The sequence below is a fragment of the Epinephelus moara genome, chromosome 9 (genome assembly GCF_006386435.1).
Source record: "Epinephelus moara isolate mb chromosome 9, YSFRI_EMoa_1.0, whole genome shotgun sequence".
Classification (NCBI taxonomy): domain Eukaryota; kingdom Metazoa; phylum Chordata; class Actinopteri; order Perciformes; family Serranidae; genus Epinephelus; species Epinephelus moara.
The window spans coordinates 23,467,385-23,487,712 of record NC_065514.1 but is presented as its reverse complement, the minus strand read 5'-3'; the positions used below and the strand labels follow the sequence as shown (position 1 = coordinate 23,487,712).

At 41.1% G+C, this 20,328-nt stretch overlaps 1 protein-coding gene across 3 annotated transcripts in view; it reads left to right on the top strand.

Annotated features, from left to right (window-relative positions):
* Positions 1 to 20,328, top strand: part of brinp1 (bone morphogenetic protein/retinoic acid inducible neural-specific 1) — a 252,612-nt gene that overhangs the window by 169,211 nt on the left and 63,073 nt on the right. For all 3 annotated transcript variants that reach the window (XM_050052795.1, XM_050052794.1, XM_050052796.1), the window contains one exon: positions 10,348 to 10,517. In XM_050052795.1, the coding sequence (XP_049908752.1) occupies positions 10,348 to 10,517 (170 nt within the window). The remainder of the gene's footprint in view (positions 1 to 10,347; positions 10,518 to 20,328) is intronic.

Genomic DNA, 20,328 nt, shown 5'->3' with positions numbered 1-20,328 from the left:
TTGTTGTATGTACACAGGGTGGCGCACTAGAACAGTTAACGCAGGTGATGAGCAGGAGGTGTGTGACAGGGTAGGCAAACAGTTTTTTGACCGTGAAGTGTGGCAGCATAATGAGTTCGTAGCGTGGAAACTAGAACTGATGAATTGAAATTTGGACAGTTAACTGTTGACTCAGAAACTATTAAATGGAAACCTACCTGAGATTAACAGATTACAGTGTTTTACCTGTGTGAAGGTGAGCACATGTGAAAATAAATGGGTCACCGCACTCAAAGAAACCTCGGATGAAGTAGACATTGGTTTACTGTTGTTGCCCAGACCACTTGTCCGAAAAGTTTTCCCCGTTTGTCCTTCAGAGCCTTAAATATAACGTTTTCTTATTGAAAGACTCTAAACTGCTCCTCTTTTTGGAACCACTGTGGAGTCGGTAATAATTTTGCTTTCAGCCATGCTTGTTGTTGCAGTGGGTAACAGTATGACAGGTCCATGTCACTGGTCCGACAGCCCATTGGTCCGACATCCCATTAGTCCGACGGTCCGCGGTGCTGAACGGCTCCCGGCGGGCGTATTTCTGCCTTGATGGCGCGCCACGACCGGCTCTGGGTCAGCTGGGAAAGGCTTGAGGCGAAGCAGGCTCACGGCTTATGTGTTTGTCACTTTCCTTTTCATTTTAACCCACACCATGATCTTTTCCTGACCCTAACCAAGTGGTTTTTGTGCCTAAACCTAACCAGACCTTAACCACAGGGCATCATGATGATTTCGGAACGGACTTCGGAACAATGAGTTTAATATGGTCGGACCAATGGGCTGTCGGACCAATGGGCTGTCGGACCAATGGGCAGTTCCCCAGTATGACGAAGTCGAAATATCGCCAGTATCACAATATGAATGTTTCATACTATACTAAAATTATACCGGTATTATCGCAAACAAGATGACAAGGCACACCCTTAATTGTGCGTGTCTGCAAAGCACAGATGTGTTACATTCGTACATTATAATTAGAGGGTATGTCGAAACTTTGCGTTTCAACAATGCTGTGGTTGATGTGTGGTTTAGGCAGGAAAAACCACTTGGTTATGGTTAGGAAAAGATTGTGGTTTGGCATAATCCTGGCAGGAAATGCAGCAATGTCTCAGTTGGGGAAAAAAAACAACTTTTTATGATATTGATGTTTGGGGGCTAAAAAGTTGCTGGAAAAACGCCCACAGGTCGCTAAAAACCACACAGATATGGAGGCTGAAGAGCCACAGGAAACACGGCAATGGGTTCCTAAAAAACATTCACATTTGGTTGCTAAAAAGCTGCTAGAAAAACTAGCTGTGCTTAAAAACACCCTCTTTTGGGGGCTAAAAAGCAACAGAAAACAGAGCCAGGTTGCTTTTTTTTGTTGTGTGTTGGTCTTGAACAGTAGTCTGCAGCTTGGCAGGCATTTTATGTGTCCCATTATTCATCATCCCCTCCACCTCCCAAAGTCAGCATCATATATGTCACTTTGGAAACCTTGTTTTGATGTATGAAACGTAGAAATGTAACATATTTGAGGTTTGCAGAACATACATTGCCAGCATTTTCTTCTGCCGACTGAGCTCCATTGTTTGAACAGCTGACCGCTGCTGTTGTTTTTTGGTGAGGACACTCTTGTTTAATCCTTTCCACTGATTATGTAACCCTGTCCCTTATCCCAGTTTTAAAACTAAAGCCCTAAGTTTAGCTGAGTATTACTTTTGGATCGTAAGTAGAGTGTGACCTTTTTTTTTTCCAATTTATTTATTTTTTGTTTGTATTTTATTGTGCCTTGGCTTCTTTTCATGTCAAAAAACAATTGTGCCTGGAAGCACTAGGCACCAACACTCAGTGCTCAGAGAACAAAAAAAAAAAAAAAGAAGCTGTTTGTGACAATACCCTTTGTTTGTGTCTGGATTTATGGAGACACTCTTACTGAATATAAAGGTTTATATATTTCTTTTTTATTTGCCTGCTTTATAATGCCTGTGGAGAGGTTCCTGGCCCAGGTTGGAGCGAGGCAATGACTCACTAATTGTGCTGTGGTTGTTACACTATAAAAGATTAATGCTGAACATGATCATATCTGATTTATTTACAAATAATATGACAACAATAATAGTAATAATAATGATATCAGCAGTTTTAGCTTTTGTTGTCTTTGGAAATTGGACCGTGTTAATTTAAAACTGTAGCTCTTGGAGTTCGTAAATGTGTGGAAATATAATACGGCAGTAATGCCAGGGTAAGCTGTATTCTAACAAGCATTTAAGAGAGGAAGATTTTCACTTACTCTCCCTTAACACTACTGAGTGACAGCGTCTGCCGAAGATTTTTGAGGAAATAATTATCAATTACCTGCTGCTTTTCTGCCGTCTGAACATTTTAACTACCTCGTACTACCCGCAGCCGAGTCTCTGGCATATGTGGATGCTTTAAAGTAGGCATCAAGGGATGTGTATTTTGAAGTGCAACATATGACCCCTCTGGATCCAGGGTGCACACTGCGCGTGGGAGACTTGAAGCTTAAACACAGCGAACACATCTCAGACTTCACAACAAAAGACACCACCACTGTGAGTCGATGCTCCAGAATTTAACTGAGTTCTGAAGCCCAAACTGAAAAATACATCAATACAGTTTGACATAGATGCCTGACGTCTTTGGTTTGCCTGCAGCTGCTGAGAACAATACTGTAGGTGCAGTCTGTTTATTGACAGTAGAATTCAAACCTTTCTGTGTCCGGGGCTTTAGAGCTGTGAAGGAGTCACTGCACAGCTGAGGCTGTACCATATATAAATGCTAGAGGATGGTACTGCTATCTGGAAAAAAAAGTGTGAAGGACAAATTTGCATTTTGCAAAAGCTGTGAGGGACACATTTCACCACATCTGTCATTCCCTTTTCCCTCATATGTTTGAAATCAGTTTTACACTTTGAGTGAGACCACTGCTGTTTCACTGTGAATTCTGTTGGTATTTGTGCAGAGGGGTCCAGAGCATTTGAGTTGAGGGACAGACGAGATGCAGCGCTCGTGAAAAGTGTGAGAAGATAAATGTGCAATTAAATTCACTGCAGCTACATTTTTGAAAAGGCCATTGGCATGCATATCTACCTAAAGAGGGCAAAAAGACGTACCTCCAAGTGGTAACTTTTGCAGAACAAGTTAATATCAACCCCAGTTTTGCTAAGATTAGCTAACATTTAGCACCATGAGCTACTGGCACACTTGCCAACCCTCTCAGTTTTCCCAGAAGACTCCTGATTTTTATTGCCCTCCCACAGTTTCCTCTCAGGGCCACAATTCATCTGCATTTCTCCTGATTTATTACAAATTGTCACACCATTTGCCCATTTTATTATCACAATATGTTTCTGGCACTATACAGTCTGGATAAGCCAAGCCCTATTGTAACTGCACCGGTCCAAGGAAATAAAGCTCACGCATCATAGATGTCTTTTTAAGTTTTATTCCCATCCTTCCATCCTACGCAGACACTGTGAAAACTACAAAAATAAAAAACATAAAGGTTTGAAATACAAATCTCTTCATTTCTTTTAGAGTCTCTCAACAAATGTCCAGCATTTCGACATGCCCGACAATAGTCTCCTGAATATTCTGATATTAGACAGGTCCCAAAAGGTTAGCACAGCAACAGAAAATATATTGAATTGTCCACAAACTAAAACAAGGTTCATTCTGGGGCCATATGTACTTCCTTTGCAACCATGGTGGCTCTGTAGCCATGGTGGGACTCTCTGACGCCATACTGCCTCAGCCCATAATGCATGACAACTTGACATTAACCAGGATGACATTACCAGAAGTTGTCTTTGTCATGACAACTTGACATTAACAAGAAATGCACCTCTTTTTGTGTTTATGACAAGTTGACATAATGATTATTATTGTTATGACAGACATCTTCTGGTAATGTCATCCTGGTTAATGTCAAGTTGTCATAATAAGGACATCCCAAACAAATTTAATGTCAACTTGTTATGACAAAGACAACTTCTGGTAATGTCACCTTGATTCATGTCAAGTTGTCATAATCAAGACAACCCAAACAATGTCAACTTGTCATGACAAAGACATCTTCTGGTAATGTCACTTTGATTAATGTCAAGTTGTCATAATCAAGACAACCCAAACAATGTCAACTTGTCATTACAAAAACCGAATGACAATTAATGACAGCAGTCATTAACGTTTATGACATGTACATAATGTTTATGACAGGTTCATGACCGTGTCATGTCATAGTTATGACAGTGTCATGTCACTCTTATGTAGATACATTCAAGTAAAGTGTTACCCATTCGTAATAAGGACATCCCAAACAAATTTAATGTCAAGTTATCACGACAAAGACATCTTCTGGTAATGTCATCCTGGTTAATGTCAAGTTGTCATAATAAGTACATCCCAAACAAATTTAATGTCAACTTGTCATGACAAAGACAACTTCTGGTAATGTCACTTTGATTAATGTCAAGTTGTCATAATCAAGACAACCCAAACAATGTCAACTTGTCATTACAAAAACCAATTGACACTTAATGACAGCAGTCATAAACGTTTATGACATGTACATAATGTTTATGACAAGTTCATGACAGTGTCATGTCATAGTTATGACAGTGTCATGTCACTCTTATGTAGATACCTTCAAGTAAAGTGTTACCAAAAAATGTCTCAGAAAGTTACACCTATGACTCTAAAAGTCTACTGTTTTCATGCGTGCAGAAACATATTTTCACTGAGGGGTACTGTGCACTATAAATGTGCAAACATAAAGTTTCATTATATCCCCTACATAATAAGGTGCAAAGTTGCATATCTTTGGTGTGCAGACACCTACAATTTGAACATTTATTCTTGTGATTGGGATGAGGAGCTACGGGAAAACTGCTCCAATATACTTGCATCTGTAGTTCCGTTCCAAAGTATCTGCGCCTCAGACTCAATTTGTCTCTGGACCACATGAGCCAAAACTCTAATATTTCCTTTTGAGTAATGGCCCACATCCAGTTGTCTGATCGCTGAAGCTACTCACACCCTTAGGCAAATCATAACGTTAGGTTTCACTCACCTGCCACTCCATTACTAGCTGCTATAAACCTCCATCATGATGGATATGCTCCGGCAGTGGAAGTTCCTCGAAACCAAAATATTTTATGGATCTAAAAAGCAACTCCAGAACTGTCTTGGCAAATTTCTGATGTGATCAGTCTGGCCAAGCCTGGGCCAGGTGGGTGAGGACGAAAAAAAAAGAAATGCTAAGGCAAATAAATAAAAATATATTTAACATAAAATAAAACTGCTGCAGGGTACTTAGTATTTTGTTATTTTCATTCTTTAAAAGCCACTTGAATGTAGGAAATAGAGTCTCTGAAACTCATTTTATGAGGGAGGACCCCCCTCTTAAGTTTTGAAATACACCCTAAATTCAAGGTCTCGAGGTTAGGAAGTATGCCAACCGCAATACCAGTGTATTGAACTGAAGACGGGTGCGTTTTATTGCCATCATTTCTGCTTATAATTTTAAATAGAAAGAAAGTGATATATTTTTCTTTAAAAGTTACATAGTTTCACTTTAAGGTCAGGCTGACCTGTTAAAAAGTAACCGAGATTGACCGGCTAAAGATTCCACATGTAGGAGGGACTGTATCTCAGCTGTGCGGACTCATTTGCCCTCCTACTGTTCGGTGATTACACAACCTATATGACTGGATCTGAGACCTTTTCAGTGCAGCAGTCTTATGCCTTTAGCACCAGAGAGGAAGAAGTAGTTTATTGAAATGACTTATGGTCACTGAAGCCTGAGGCTAGAGTTCACAGAGCACTGGCTGTGCCGGAGGTTCTGGTGGAAGACTGCCCTGCGGAGGCTGCCGACACTACCTTTTTGCCACATTGTGCTTGAAACTTTTTTGTCGTCGCTGTTGTTCTGCTGCCAACATAAAAAGCACAGGGCATAATTGGGCATTGAGAGCGTGGCTATCTCAAAGCAGCAGCCCCACTTTTAGAATATCTCTTGCATAAAGCAGGGATAATCTAGTTACAGTTGAGTAGAAAATTGGTTGAAGTCACTTCTCTACTTATTTGAATGTATCATGTGCGTGTATTTTATTTTAGAAGGTGTATCCAACTGTTTTCAAGGTCAGATTAATACAGTAATCAGTGGCCATTTATTTATGTTTTCATCATGTTTTAGTTTCTCTTTGTTGTTCTAATTGAATTTTAGTGTTCTCTGCTGAAGTCTGTTGTGAAAAACACAGCTTGTGTTGAGCTTTAATTGTTTTCCCATATCCAGAATATACACAGACCACATTTTAAAGGTCCAGTGTGTAGGATTCAGGGCGATATATTTTCAGAAATTGAATATAATAAATGTATTCTTAAGTTTATATAGAACTGAAAATAACAATCAAGTTTTTGCTACCTGAAAATGTGCTCTATCTACATAAGGAGTAGGTTCTCGTTTATGGAGATGCATGTTGGACCACCATCTTTCTCCAATAACCCACAGCGGACAAACCAAACACTGATTCTAGAAGGAAAGATTCATGTTTTTGTGTCAGCCACCATGATTGTCTGAAAAATACTGTCTGAAAAATACTTTTTTTTTTTTACATGAAACTGTTTAATTCAGTGTTTTACCTGTTTAAAACACCAGGTCCTCTGTGGATAATTTGGCTGCCAGTATAAACTTCCTGAACAATGAACACTGAGGGAATTCTAACCAGGAGAAGTTTCAACTGGTTGCAATCTGCAGTCCTCACCACTAGATGCCACTAAATGACCCCTAAATCATACACACTGTTTTTTTAAATACACTGGAGATAATTCGGTTCATGGTAAAAAAAAAACAACAACTCCTGGACGTCTGGTTCAGAAATGAGGTGCGCACTAAGTTGCAACCTCCATGGCTAAATATTAAGCCAATGGGAAATCGCCATAAGTGCAGTTCTTTGAATGGCCACTTGAGGCTAGCTCCAGAAGTGAGTCATTCCCCGTTGACTCCCATGTTAAAATGCCCAACTTTACAGCAGAAAGAAACATTTTTACAGCCTGGTACAAAAAAAGTTTTGCTCACTATCGTTAATTTCTCCATTTACAACAACTTTACAGAGTATGAATTTTATATAACTCACCTATTTACATTTTATTATGGCTTAAAGTTACGCATATTTAAAGGCAAGCCACTTTAAGTGACAGGCTGTCTGCTGAAAGTGTCCTCAGCTTCTCAGTCAGATCCACCCTTTGCTCTTCCACGGCACCAGCCTCTCACCCAAATATGGTATTTTCTGGCTCCAAAAAAAAAAAAAAAGGATGGTGACGGCTAGAAAGCCAAACTCGAGGCTTCAAAACAGGAGTCCAGAAACCCATGGGTAGAGTCACAGTAGCTACGTCCATTATTTCTACAGTGTGAGCACACACTGGCAGGTGCTGGGCTAGCGACCCGCCTCTAACATGTCAAAGAGCATTGGAGAAACACTGATTTGTCAGGTGACACTGTTTAATTCAGTGTTTCTACCTGTTTATATCACCCATTTGTTTTGGAGAGGAAGAGACCTAATTCAGCTCCTGGTCAAAACTTCCTAAGCAATGAACAATGAGGGAATTCTAACCAGGAGCAGATTCAGCTGGTTGTAATCTGCAGTCCTCACCACGCGATGCCACTAAATCCCCCTAAATCATACACACTGTTCCTTTAAATGCATAAAAGAATAAAGCAGGAACTAATGTGTATTCTTTGAATCTATATGGTTCTATATGGGATGAAAAGGGGGGGAAAAATTCATCCATTAGCAGCTTTCCTCTGCACAGTATAAAGCAGTATAGTTTAATGTTCTCCATGAAGTGACCCACACATGTACCATTAACGCCAAATTGAGCACTCCCAGCTATTCCATTACTTTAAAAACCTACTTGCACTCCAACCCCTAATTGACATCCACATGCACAAAAAAGGACTACTAAAAAAAAAAAATGTACATGTGTAGGAGAGGCCTTTGCGCACACACACACACACACACACACACACACACACACACACACACACACACACACACTCTTTTAAGGTGAAACAGTACATTGTTTCTGAATACCTCTCAGCTGTAAACACATAAGCTCTGCATGAGCTGATTAATTCTGGCAGAGTGCCAGCGAGGCGCCCTGTAATAATGTAACACAATGTATTACTTACAGAAAGGTGCACACGGATGATTTTTTTTTTTTTTTTTAAAGCCACAGAGGTAATGATTTAGTCTGACCAGCAGCAGTAACCATATTTATGTACAGAGGACCTCCTTCGTGCCACACAAAGTTGCAATAGAGATAAAAAAAAAAAGGGGCAGATGAAGGGCCTAATGTGCGACAGTTATTCTTGTGCAATAGTGTAAGTCAAGTGTGTGTAAGTAACTTTGCTAACCCCCGAGGGAGCGAGAGCATGGTAGCGTCAGAGAATGGAGCCTCGTCCCCTCAGTGCTTGTACTCTAACCAGGCATGAGACATTGGCCCTGACTGCTACCCACCCCTAGTCACGGTCACCACAAGTTAAGTGACCAATTCCAATGCATCGCTGGGGGCCAAATAACCATTCACATCGCCGGGAACCTGAACATATGTCACATGCTCTTGAACGAGTTCCATGCATATGGTTCGCCATTTGAACAACAATCTTCGAAGGCAAGTTTGTGTGAGCTCGCGGAGGCGAATTGGTGTTTGCTTGTTTGCTTTTTATGCATCTGTTTCTGCTTGTAGGGATGAGAGATGGGAGAAATATGATGTGTAAAGAATGAGCAGCTCAACCCTTTATAGTGTGTCAACAAACAAACACATGACATGCAAATCAGAGAGATTGTCTGGTGCTCTGTAAATATTTAGCCCTGTTGCTGCTTCAAGCGTTCGCATTCTCCTTTCTTTTTGCTGTACACAGAGACACTTACTGAAAGGTCAGTGGTTCAATTTAAACACAATTCCCCACCCACCCGCTGTTTTCCTGTGGACATTTCGACCTGACTTATAGTACATACTGTTCACACATCAGTCAGGGTGAGGGTATTTTGGGCTTTCATTTCTCACCTCTCAAATTTTAATTCCAGGCACAGGACTCCGTTTATGAAGAGAGATTACAGGCATGCTGATATTTTTGTGTGCAAAATCAGTTTTATATTCACAGTAGTTGTGACCTTATTACAGCCGAGGTGATTGTAAATTCACATCACGCTGGAGGTGGTAACTTCATCCTCACCTCAGCAAATGAGCAAGAACCTCACGTCCACCCGAGTCTACATTTAAACTACTCAGAAATGACACCACCGTCACCACTAACAATAACAATAGCTCATCAGGAGTGTTTGGCTTAATTGTGGCAGATATTTATACCAGCAAGACACCAAACAGATTGTTGCTGATTTAAGATCTAACAACTTGGCTATGTAAGATATTCCTCGGTGGGTTAAAAGCATTGTTGGCAAGAATAGAAGTAGAAGTAAGAGAGGGAATTAGATGAGGATGAAATGGTTTAACACCTCTCCAGGCAGTGTTAGTATCACCAGACAGGGTCAGTAATTTGATTTAAGCATGCCTAAGTTATTTTAGTCAGTCATCCAGATGTAGAAAAAAATCAGTGGGTGTGTGGTAATCCAGGACAAACAGGTACAAGCCTCCTCAAGTGGCTCCACACTAGCCTCCTGTACTGAATTATATTTTACCAGTTTTCTCTGCACTTATTAAATCCCTGCAATTGGTATTGTTATTTTCTGTTTCTCTGTTTATATTCAATTTGTCTTCTCCCTGCCTGTGGGAAGCTGAGGGAAAAAGAAAAAGATACCGGATGTGATATATTTGTTCTCAACGGGATAAAATTCCTGTGGTATTGGGTTAAAAATTCTATATCACTGGACCTCTCATGGAAATAATGCCATCCCAATAGGGGTAAATCCGGGGACATTTCTGGGGATGGTGCCAGCTGGGGATGAAGCAGCAAATACCGAGACTGTTCCTGGAAAACTGGGGCATCTGGTTTCTCAAGCTGAAACTGCTTGCCTTGGTATTCAGACCTCTGACTTATCCCTCCTGTTAAGAGCTCCATTGCCTGCTGAGATAAGCCTGGATTGGACAATTCTTACAAATGAAGATATCCACTGTACACTCACATTATTTATTCAGTGCACCTTAAATCAAGATAATTTCTTCAGTTCTTCAAATGCTTTACTCACATTTTAATTTAACACTTTAAGCATAGCGAGTATTTTCCCCCCTCAAACTTCCAGGGCATTAAGTGCGTATAATCCTAATCATATTTCCATTTCCTTGTGCTACCTGTAGGAGAGGAGGCACTGACTATGTACCTGGCCAAAAACAAGCTGGACAGGAAGCTCGCCAACGCTACTCAGAATGTGGAAGCCCTTCATCAGCTGGCCTCGTCCTACTTCATTGACCGCGACGGCACAATGAGGAAGCTGCATGAGATCCAAATTTCCACCAATGCCATCAAGGTCAGTGCAAACTTAACATCCACTACGCACTAACAAACATATACTGTGAGTCATGTCAATACTGACGCACTGACAAGGATGCACAGATGATATTTCTTGTCCTACGCTGCATTCGTACAGTTAATGGTATGTACAGTATAGTTCAGACATGCACCTGACAACTGGATTTCAGAATAAACAAACCTACATTATATCTTTCTTTGACAATCATATATATTAAGAACCATAGCTGACCTTTTAAGTACTCTTTGCAATTTCACCTTATTTAGACCAAGAAAACCCAAGAGACAGAAAAAGGGCTTTGTAAGTGCCCTCCAAAACAACCCGTATGAGTGTTCCAAAAATAATGTATTTTCTGATCTGCCCCCTTTGTTGTACGGTTAAACGTAGGAGGTTAGAGAAAGATCCCTTTCACATTGCATCTCAAAAGCAGCGGTGTCAAAGTCACTCTCTTTGTTTAGACAGCATTCCTCTTAAAGGTATACTTTACCCATTTTCAGCCAGCTTTGTATCATAACAATGTGAGTAGTATGCTTGAACTACAGATTGTACTTCCTCATTTTTGAATGCTGGCAACCATGGACACAAAGAGTAAAGAAACATATCAAGAGAGAGCCCCTCCCCTCTCTCTTTCTTTCTTAAACTCAGATCAAACTCAGATCAAACAGTAACGAGGCAATGCTGATCAAATACAAACAAAGATTCTGTCACTGTATTGCCTATTTCTGGCCTTAAATGTCTTCAGAAACATATTTTAGTGCACTGATTGGCTGTAATACAAGAATTTCTGAACAGAAAGTGGGCCCAATACTGTTTCCTGTGTTGTAAATACAGAGGCTGAAAAAATTGACATCAAATGGTAAAACTAAGCAGGGCTGATTAAATGTTACTGTGTTACCTATTTCTCACCTCAAATGTTTTCAGACACATATTTTAGGGTACTTTCAGAAAAGCCTTGTTTGGTTCAGTTCATTCGCACTCAGGTTTGTTCGCCCCTTAAGTGCGGTTCGTTTGGGCAGGTGTAACCACAGCAATCGCACTCAGGTGCACACCAAAACAACCAGACCGAGACCTTCTTGAAGACATGGTCTCGGTTCCGTTACACACAAACTCTAGTGCGGTTTGTTTGTGGTGAGAACGTGTTCCGACCTCGATCCGAACCAACTGCAGTCTAAAGGCTCATTTATGCTCCCTTTACATACGAAAATGTATACGTCCGTTTCAAACGATGTTACCGTCACTGCCCACATACTTCCATGCGTCCTTTACGTTGGCATGGATGTTAACCAATATATTCACCAGGGGGCAGCCCAGCGTCAAAAGTTTATAACAACAAACTCAAAAACAAACATGGCGACTGTGGAGGAGATATTGATAATGTACCTCTTGCATAAAAGACAAAAACAGAGGCAGCGTTGTAGGAGGCGGTGGTCGGTGAGGTCGTTATACATCGCAACTGGAGGACGGAGAATTCTTTTCTATAGTACTGCCGATGAGATAAATTTAATTATTTCTTCTTCGTGTCTCACTAGAACTACGTATTGGGTAGTGACAGCAACACTGCCCCCACAGTTCCCGGTGGTACTGCTCTGTTTGGCCCGTATCCGTAAGCTTTATGGAAACGTGCAGAAATATGGACGAAATGAACGCGGAGCACGGACAGAAGGCTCCGTCCGTATCCGGATCCGTATTTAACGTTGAGCATAAATGGGCCTTTATAATACATTGTTTGGGTTAAACATGAGCATGTTACAGTCCTGGAGGGTTATTAATGTGCGCCTCCTCCTGTACTGCCTTAATATGCACATTCAGCGTATATGCGATGCATCAAAACATTGTTTTCTAGTTGGAGCCGCGCCTCGTTTTCAAACTGTATGGTTTGACTAAAATGAACAATGACAGCAATATAGTCCACGATGAGCAGCGCTAAAATCAACCTGTGTAGTTGTCCCTCCATTGTGACATTAGAAAGTGACGCATTTATCTTGCAAGTGTACTCTTCTTCAACGTTTTGTTTACTTCCTGGATTTTTCCCACATGGAAATTCTGACCAATCAAGAGCAGCATTCTTGCACAAGGCATCTGATCTGGTCCGCTTGTAAACACTGCCGTGAGAACACGAACCAACTCTAGGCAATTATGCAACTTAGTAACAAAATTAGTCCCTGATTTGGACCAACACAAGACAACTCTAGGTCTGAAAGCACCCTTACTTTACCGATGAACTTTGATTAAAGATAAATTGTTACCAACTGGTTGCTGTATTGTTTCTTACGTCAAAATGGCCAAGCTCACATTAGGTCAACCACTAGCGGGAGCATTTATTGGTCTGGTGTGGCACAGTGCATCCTGATATTTGTAGGTTTTCTACCTCTGGAGCAAAGGCGGATTGCCACAGCCCTTTTCCACTGTTTTCCCAGGTCACCAATTTCAAAAGTATTTGCATGTCTCTACTGCATAGACAGCCTCGTTTTATGAAAATGCCACCTTTCCAACAGTGAAATACTTCCTTAGCACTTTTTGCTACAATACCCCAACACTTCCACTTTTGCTAATGAGAGAAAACAGTTATTAGAAAGGGGTTGCCTGTCAGAAAAACATAAACATATTGTGCCACCCTCCACACAAGCCATGTGATTTGACAGCCAGATAAACACCTTCATACATTCACCTCCTCCACAGACAGATGGCGGTCTGTGTAATGCAAATAAATGAGACTACAAAACAGAAATACGTGGAAGGTGCATCCCAATGAATCTGCATTAGCATAAGTTGTAAGGTGGCATTATACAGATAAGCTAGTTTTAATACAAAAACTCACCAAATCAACATATTTCACAGAAGTAGTCATATAGAGGGGTAGGTGTGATGAAAAGAAGCCAAAGCAGGCAATGCTGCCACAGGCCGCGGGATGTGAGCAGATGGATTGTAATACATTAATTTACATACATGTGACTGAATGGTGGCTTCTGTGATTCTAATCACATACATCCTGTATGCATATTCATCACATGTCTGGGTCGTATGGGCTTGGTTTTCAACATAGAAGACATATACATTTTTACCACTTGGAGGAGCTGAAAATAAGTTAGCTATGCACATTAACAAACTGGAGCAGGACACATAGACGTCTCCTCTCTCTGTTTTGATGCTGATACTGCCTGCGACTGCTTGCCAGTTGTTTTAATTCACATGCTCATTCACCCAGGGACACTAAGGAGAGAAGGCTAGGGAAAGCAATAGTAAAGTATAAATAACATCAAGTTAAAACCACACAGGTCAGGGTTTTGGAATCCCCCTCTCTGGTGACCGTGTTCCCGTAATTAGCCAAATGTTCCCGTCTCAGGTGAAGAGGGAGGCGCCATCAGCTTGGAATGCGCACAAAAACGCACAAAATGACTCTCTCTCTCTCTCTCTCTCTCTCTCTCTCTCTCTCTCTCTCTCTCTCTCTCTCTCTCTCTCTCTCTCTCTCTCTCTCTCTCTCTCTCTCTCTCTCTCTCTCTCTCGATTCATTATTCATAAGAATAATACTCATAAATGGTGATAATAATGCATCGAATACAGCTTGACATTCTACTTCCCGCCAACTGGAGCTGCCCTTGTTATCACATTATCAAATGTCATGTAAAAACACAAATCAAAGAGCTGCTGTCGGCTGATTATTACACCCACTCTCATTATGTCAGATATGTAATGACTTTTTTTCCCTGTATCTCTACCATAAATTACATCAAATGCCTGCAAATTACTGAAGCACTTAAGACAGCTTTATTGCAAGAAAAACCAAGTATTGAAACAAAACAACAACTCGGGCCCCACATAGTGTCTGGCAGTGAATCACTCCTATACCAAACCGGCAGGGATAAGCATCACAATTCCTTGTGTATACCTGTATAACAAATAAATAATACTGCCCACAACAACATCTCCTGTCTGCTATGACCTTGCCCGTATGCACCTAGTTTTCAAGGCAATACATATACGGCAACCCAAAAAAAAAAAAAAAAAAAAGTTGGAGTTGGAGTGAGCCTGAATGTGCAGCACTGCTTCTGGGATGTTTTGTTGTGTGAAGATGTCAACTTGATTAACAAGTCAGCAGTTCAGCAGCAAGGACTGTTTGCTTCTATTATGCTTTCCAGTATAGCTGTAGGGACCTGGATGACCCAGAGGAACCGAGCGTTGATTACTGACTGTGAAATGCATCACTGTATTTCGAGTACTATTCCATCCAAGTATGTTTACGTGGGAGTAAATATGCCAAATATATCACAACACACATACACAAAAAAAGATATGTGCATAGCTGTGCAGTCACAAAAACAACATTTCCACTGTGAAAATGTCACATTGTGCAATTCCTCTCTTTATATTTGCCATCCCGACTACAGCATGTTAAACCACAACAACACCACTACTGTGCTGCAGATAAAAGAGTTGCACACTACTTTTTGAACTTCATTATACCTGACACACTCAATAACAGAAAATTCAGATATGGACAATAAGACAGTTGTGCGGTAAAAACAGCGAGTAGGTGGGAGAGAATACATTCAAGCACACACGCCGCAGCTGAAGCCTCAGAAGCTTTGTGTTGATATGGAAACAGAAAACCTCAGCCAACAAAGCTGCAGGTAGAATTGTGTTACCTGCCACAGTCAAATTTTACCTAGACTGAGTGAGTTAGCTGGTGTTAATTTCAAGCCCTGGTGAGCATAATTATTTAGACTTCTCTGGTTTTTCCGTGGCTCTGCAATCACACAATTCTTAGCAGAGAGCAGATTGCAGATGTGAAAATAGGCTGCGCCACAGAGGAATTGGAATGCCACATGATAGTATGGATTCGCATCCTGCAACAGTGCCTCCCCTCCTCGAAATATGAAGACCACCTAGACTTTAATATACAAGTCTTACTTTTGGACCGAGAGATTGGGTTCTGGAGCCTCGTTTGAAAAGATTGGTTTTTAACTATATGACATGGGACAATGTCTCAATTTATCTGTCTCTATTTATCTGGGGAGCTCCTGAGATAGTGGGCTCCAATCGAGCACAATTTGAGAACTACTTTCTCACGAGATGACTCCCACACTAAGAGCCACAAAATTGCAACTGAGACTTGCACATCACCAAGGGTACAGATGCAATTAATCAATCAATATCCAGTGAAGAAAATCATTTTACATGGAGTCATCTATGAGCTGAATGACATCTTGACATGTGGCTAAACATCTGTTAGATGTAACTTGACACATCTAATGCGGGGACTAGAAGTTTCATATAACTGAGATGCCGTTGAGTAGGGTGTTGATATTTTTGACACGTTTTACACCATTAGCATCAGCATCAAAATACCATTTTAATGTGACTGTGGCAGTAATACCAGCAAAGTCTCATCTGAGCTGGAGATTAATGGGTTATATCTTTCATCCATAACTGCATGCAAGGCTGTTTTGAAGTTTTTATTTTCATTCGATTGAATTCAGCTGTCTGGGGGTAACAGAAATTATATCTATAAGTTTCATTAATTTGAAAAAGGCAAATTACTAAAGTTAAGTGCAGTTACAGAACTCTAATCCATTGCAGTTAGCTTATTTGAATTATGCCAAATCAGCACCAGGCTGTTGGAATATTCATCTCAGGCAACAGCTGCACGCCTGATGTACTATTGATAAAATGCATTTTTAACTGCAGTAAACAAAAAGATGTCAAAGAACAGAAAATTCAAAAACTGCATGTGATAGTGTTGGAACAGGCAGTGTTGAAGTCTAAACCGCCTACACTAAGACACAGTCATGACCAGAACCAGAGGGCACTGAGATCAAACCAAGACTTTGAGGAGTTGAGACCAAGTCAATACCAAGAGTAGTAAAGCTCACACTGCATGACACACTAATGATAAACTGTGGAACATGCAAACTGAAGGCACCCCTCAAACTGATCTGACAGATCCACAACCCATAGAAACATCTAGAGAAAACAAATGAAAATTCCTTTTCCTTCACCTCTTTTATTGCCACACTGTTTATATGTGTGTATGTGTTAGTGTACCATCACAAATGTCTTGATAAAATAATCTAAAGGCATTGCAGAGGTGAATTTTATGTGTGGGGATTGTCCTTCATTTTCTGTGAACAAACAAAGGCACACAGAAAGGAGCTGAGATCAACTTTTAGAACAGAGAATGCAGTGTTATCCCTGCAGTCGCGGTCTTGCTAGGGTTGAAATAAATCCCAAGTCCTTTTTGTCAGACGGAGACAAGACTGGGTAAAAAATATTGTCGTGTCTCAGACGAGACCAAGACCTTTAAAAGGTCATTGTCTCGAGACTAAAGCCCCGTTTCTGCCAGACACTTTCGGGATGGTACCTAAGTAACCCTTCAGACGTGGTACCTAGACCCAAGGTCAGTTTAGTGTTTCCACTGCAAACAGTACTCTTTTATGGGGGCGGTGTTGTTGTCACTCACTGCTCCGTCCAGCACTCACTGTCTTTCCTCCTTTATCAGTCCACACCTCATTTATCGTCCACAGAACGAGGTTGCATGCCGACATTTTCAGAACAAAATTAAACAGGCTGCAGTGAGCGTCTCTCTCCATGGGATATTTAAATATAGCGGGTTGGACATTAAGCCCTTCTAAGGCAAGCTCAGGGGTTAAGTGTTGCCGGAGCGGTCAAGTATTTTTTAAAATACTTGACTACTTGACTGCAAGACTAACAGTGCATCAATCTTCACAAGAAGCTTACACCCTTTTGTGGCGCTAAGTTATGAAGACCAATGCAGACAAATAGGGAAAAAAAAAAAAAGTGTTGCCGGAGCACACAGGAACAACGCTCCACAACACTTTTTTTTCCTCCAAGTGAGGATTGGGCTAGGTACCCCAACCATAGGGGGAACCAAAAATTGGGACGGTACAGAACAGTTCCTTTGGTACCATCCACAACTTTTCCCAGTGGAAACAGAAAAAAAGCATACCGAACTGAACTGTACCACTGCTCGGTGGAAAGGGAACTGCCCATTAGTTCGACAGCCCATTGGTTCGACATCCCATTGTTCCGACCATATTAAACTCATTGTTCCGAAGTCCGTTCCGAAATCATCATGATGCCCTGTGGTTAAGGTCTGGTTAGGTTTAGGCACAAAAACCACTTGGTTAGGGTCAGGAAAAGATCATGGTGTGGGTTAAAATGAAAAAGAAAGTGACAAACACATAAGCCGTGAGCCTGCTCCACCTCAAGCCGGTCGCGGTGCACCATACGCCTGCCGTGAGCCGTTCAGCACCGTGGACAATCGGACTAATGGGATGTCGAACCAATGGGCTGTCGAACCAATGACATGGACCCGGTGGAAACGGGGCTTAAAACTGATCTTGAGTACTACAACAAACACACACACATACACATGAATTTTTATTTATTTTCTATGAAACTGCATCTGTATAGTGTTATACAACGAGTTGCATACATGGTAGAATGATGTATTTCATTTTTTTTTCTCCTGGTATATTCTTGGAAAAGGCCTAGTCTTGAAATTTTCCATGAGTCCAAAACTCCCACAGCTGCTGCCATGCACCTGTGCCTCCGCACCTGCACAAAAACCTCCAATCCAACTCTCCCATACACCCGCCAATGCTCCACCTCCCTGTCTTCATTCAAGGAGCACCTTCCTAGCTTTTTGTTGTTGTGAGTGACAAGTGGATTAAGGGGCTCTGGCAGATGAGACTCCAGGTAGCAGGAAGTCAACCATGACAAAATTAAGCAGACCTGACAGTGGCTGCTGAGTCAGTTTCTGAGGCAAGGGAGGCAGGAGGTGTTGAGAGGGGAGAGTATCCATACAGCACACACACATACACACACAGGGTTACTGCAAAGCTGAGTGGACTGCATGTCTGCTGATCAAGGCTGATGGACCTGAAGCATATGTCAAGAGGTGAGGCTTTGTCTGAGGTTGGAAATGGGCTCGGGATGGAATGGTGATTGACTGAGTTTGTGAGTTGGTTAATGGGAATGCAGGCATGCAAGATAGCTTGTCTTTCACCTATCAGGTAAAGCATCCTCCAGAGTTAGTGAGGACTTTGCAACTCATGATGAACGTCTCCTACTCTTCTAACAGGATGAAATAGCAGTTTAATAGGCTTGCTCTATCAAGTGAAACAAACATGGCTGTTTACACAGAGGGTATAAAGGACGTAGTGTATAGCAGGAATGACTCTGCATTTGTAGTGTTTGGTGACTCTGTATTCTCCATATATGTTTACGTTGCTGGTTATTCTGTGCGCAGTCTGTCGTCCAAGCAAAGGGACCCCTCCTCTGTTGCTCTTCCTGAAGTTTCTTCCATTTTTCCCCATTAAATGGTTTTCCAAGGAGTTTTTCCTTATCTGGACTAAGACTATAGGGACAGAGGGTGTCATATATGTTACATTTGCGTTTGGACTGTAAAGCCCCTCAAGGTAAATTCGTGAGATACTGGGTGCATAAATAGATTGATGACTTTCATTGAAAGGGAAGGGATTAAGAATACATGGTATAAATGCTGATAATGTCTACTACATTTAATTCAAGTTTTCCCCCATTTTCTGTGTTTAATGATGCATACTTTTCAGCTTAATTACTGACTAAGCATAGTGGTCCACAGCCCCAGGGGCTCTGAAAGCTCCAGGTTCACAGTGTGTAATTGCTGTGTGGTAATTTGATTAACAAAATCAATGATAAGCGCCTAAAATGAGCCCTAAATTATTATATAATCCTAAATTTCTGTCTTACAGAGAGGCCCAGTGTCAGAATTGAGATCCTTTTTTTGGTTTATATGGTGCCTACGTGATGCATATTTCTACATAAAGTAGTGTTTAATCAAATTACCGCAAACTAAGGAGCCAGCATTGACAGCTGAATCAGAATCTGTCATGGTCACTGGTAACCATTGTGTTTGCTTTTCTTTTCTTTTATGAAAACACAGATGGCTCAATATAGCCCGTTTCCCACTGGACAAAACCCACTAACATTTGGCTTTTGTATTTATTTGGAAAGGTTACAATAGGCGTTCACTCCTGGGACAAATGACTCTTTAGTAATCACAAATATTTATCAGCTCCGGCTCTGATCAGCTCCTATTGGTGATTGAAGATGGAAACATGACATCCAGTTGGACACGCCAGTTGTTGCCTCTGTTGCGGTGTGATGCAATGATGTGCCACCACAAATTCTGTCCATCTCCACCAAAGCAGCGCTCAAAATTTGCTCCAAATTAGTCAGCACTGAGTTTGAAAGTAGGTATATAAGTAAAGAAGTAGCCAGACTAACTCTGTTTTCTGGCGCGTTCATGATGTCAAGCATGACACACTAGTATAAGATAAAAATAAAAAAGCAGAAAGCATAGTCATCTACTGGCAATGGGGAAGAAGTCTTTGGACTATTTTTAGCTAGTGTTCCTGCATTTAAAAAACCTGCATGTAAGTGCTAATTTTGGTGGCGTTGTATGTCTTCAAACACAATTTCAGGGTGCAAGCATACTTTGGTATGACCAATATTTATTTTCTGCACTTTTGATGACTACAAGCAGAATATAAATGTGGAAACTAGGGGAAAGGGTGAAATAGGGATAAATACATTGTTCAGGAATATATTATCAGAGAATAGAGATGGCACAGCCTTCAGTAATGGTCAATCACATTAACTCTTCTCATCTCATTTTAAAGCAGCAGACAGTGTCGTAATAGGCTGGGGTTAGAGTCCAGGGCACATTCTCTTCGAAGAAAAGTGTCTACTGTCCTCTTTGCTATAATTTGCATTGCATAAACGTTGAGAGCCAGATGTATGGCTA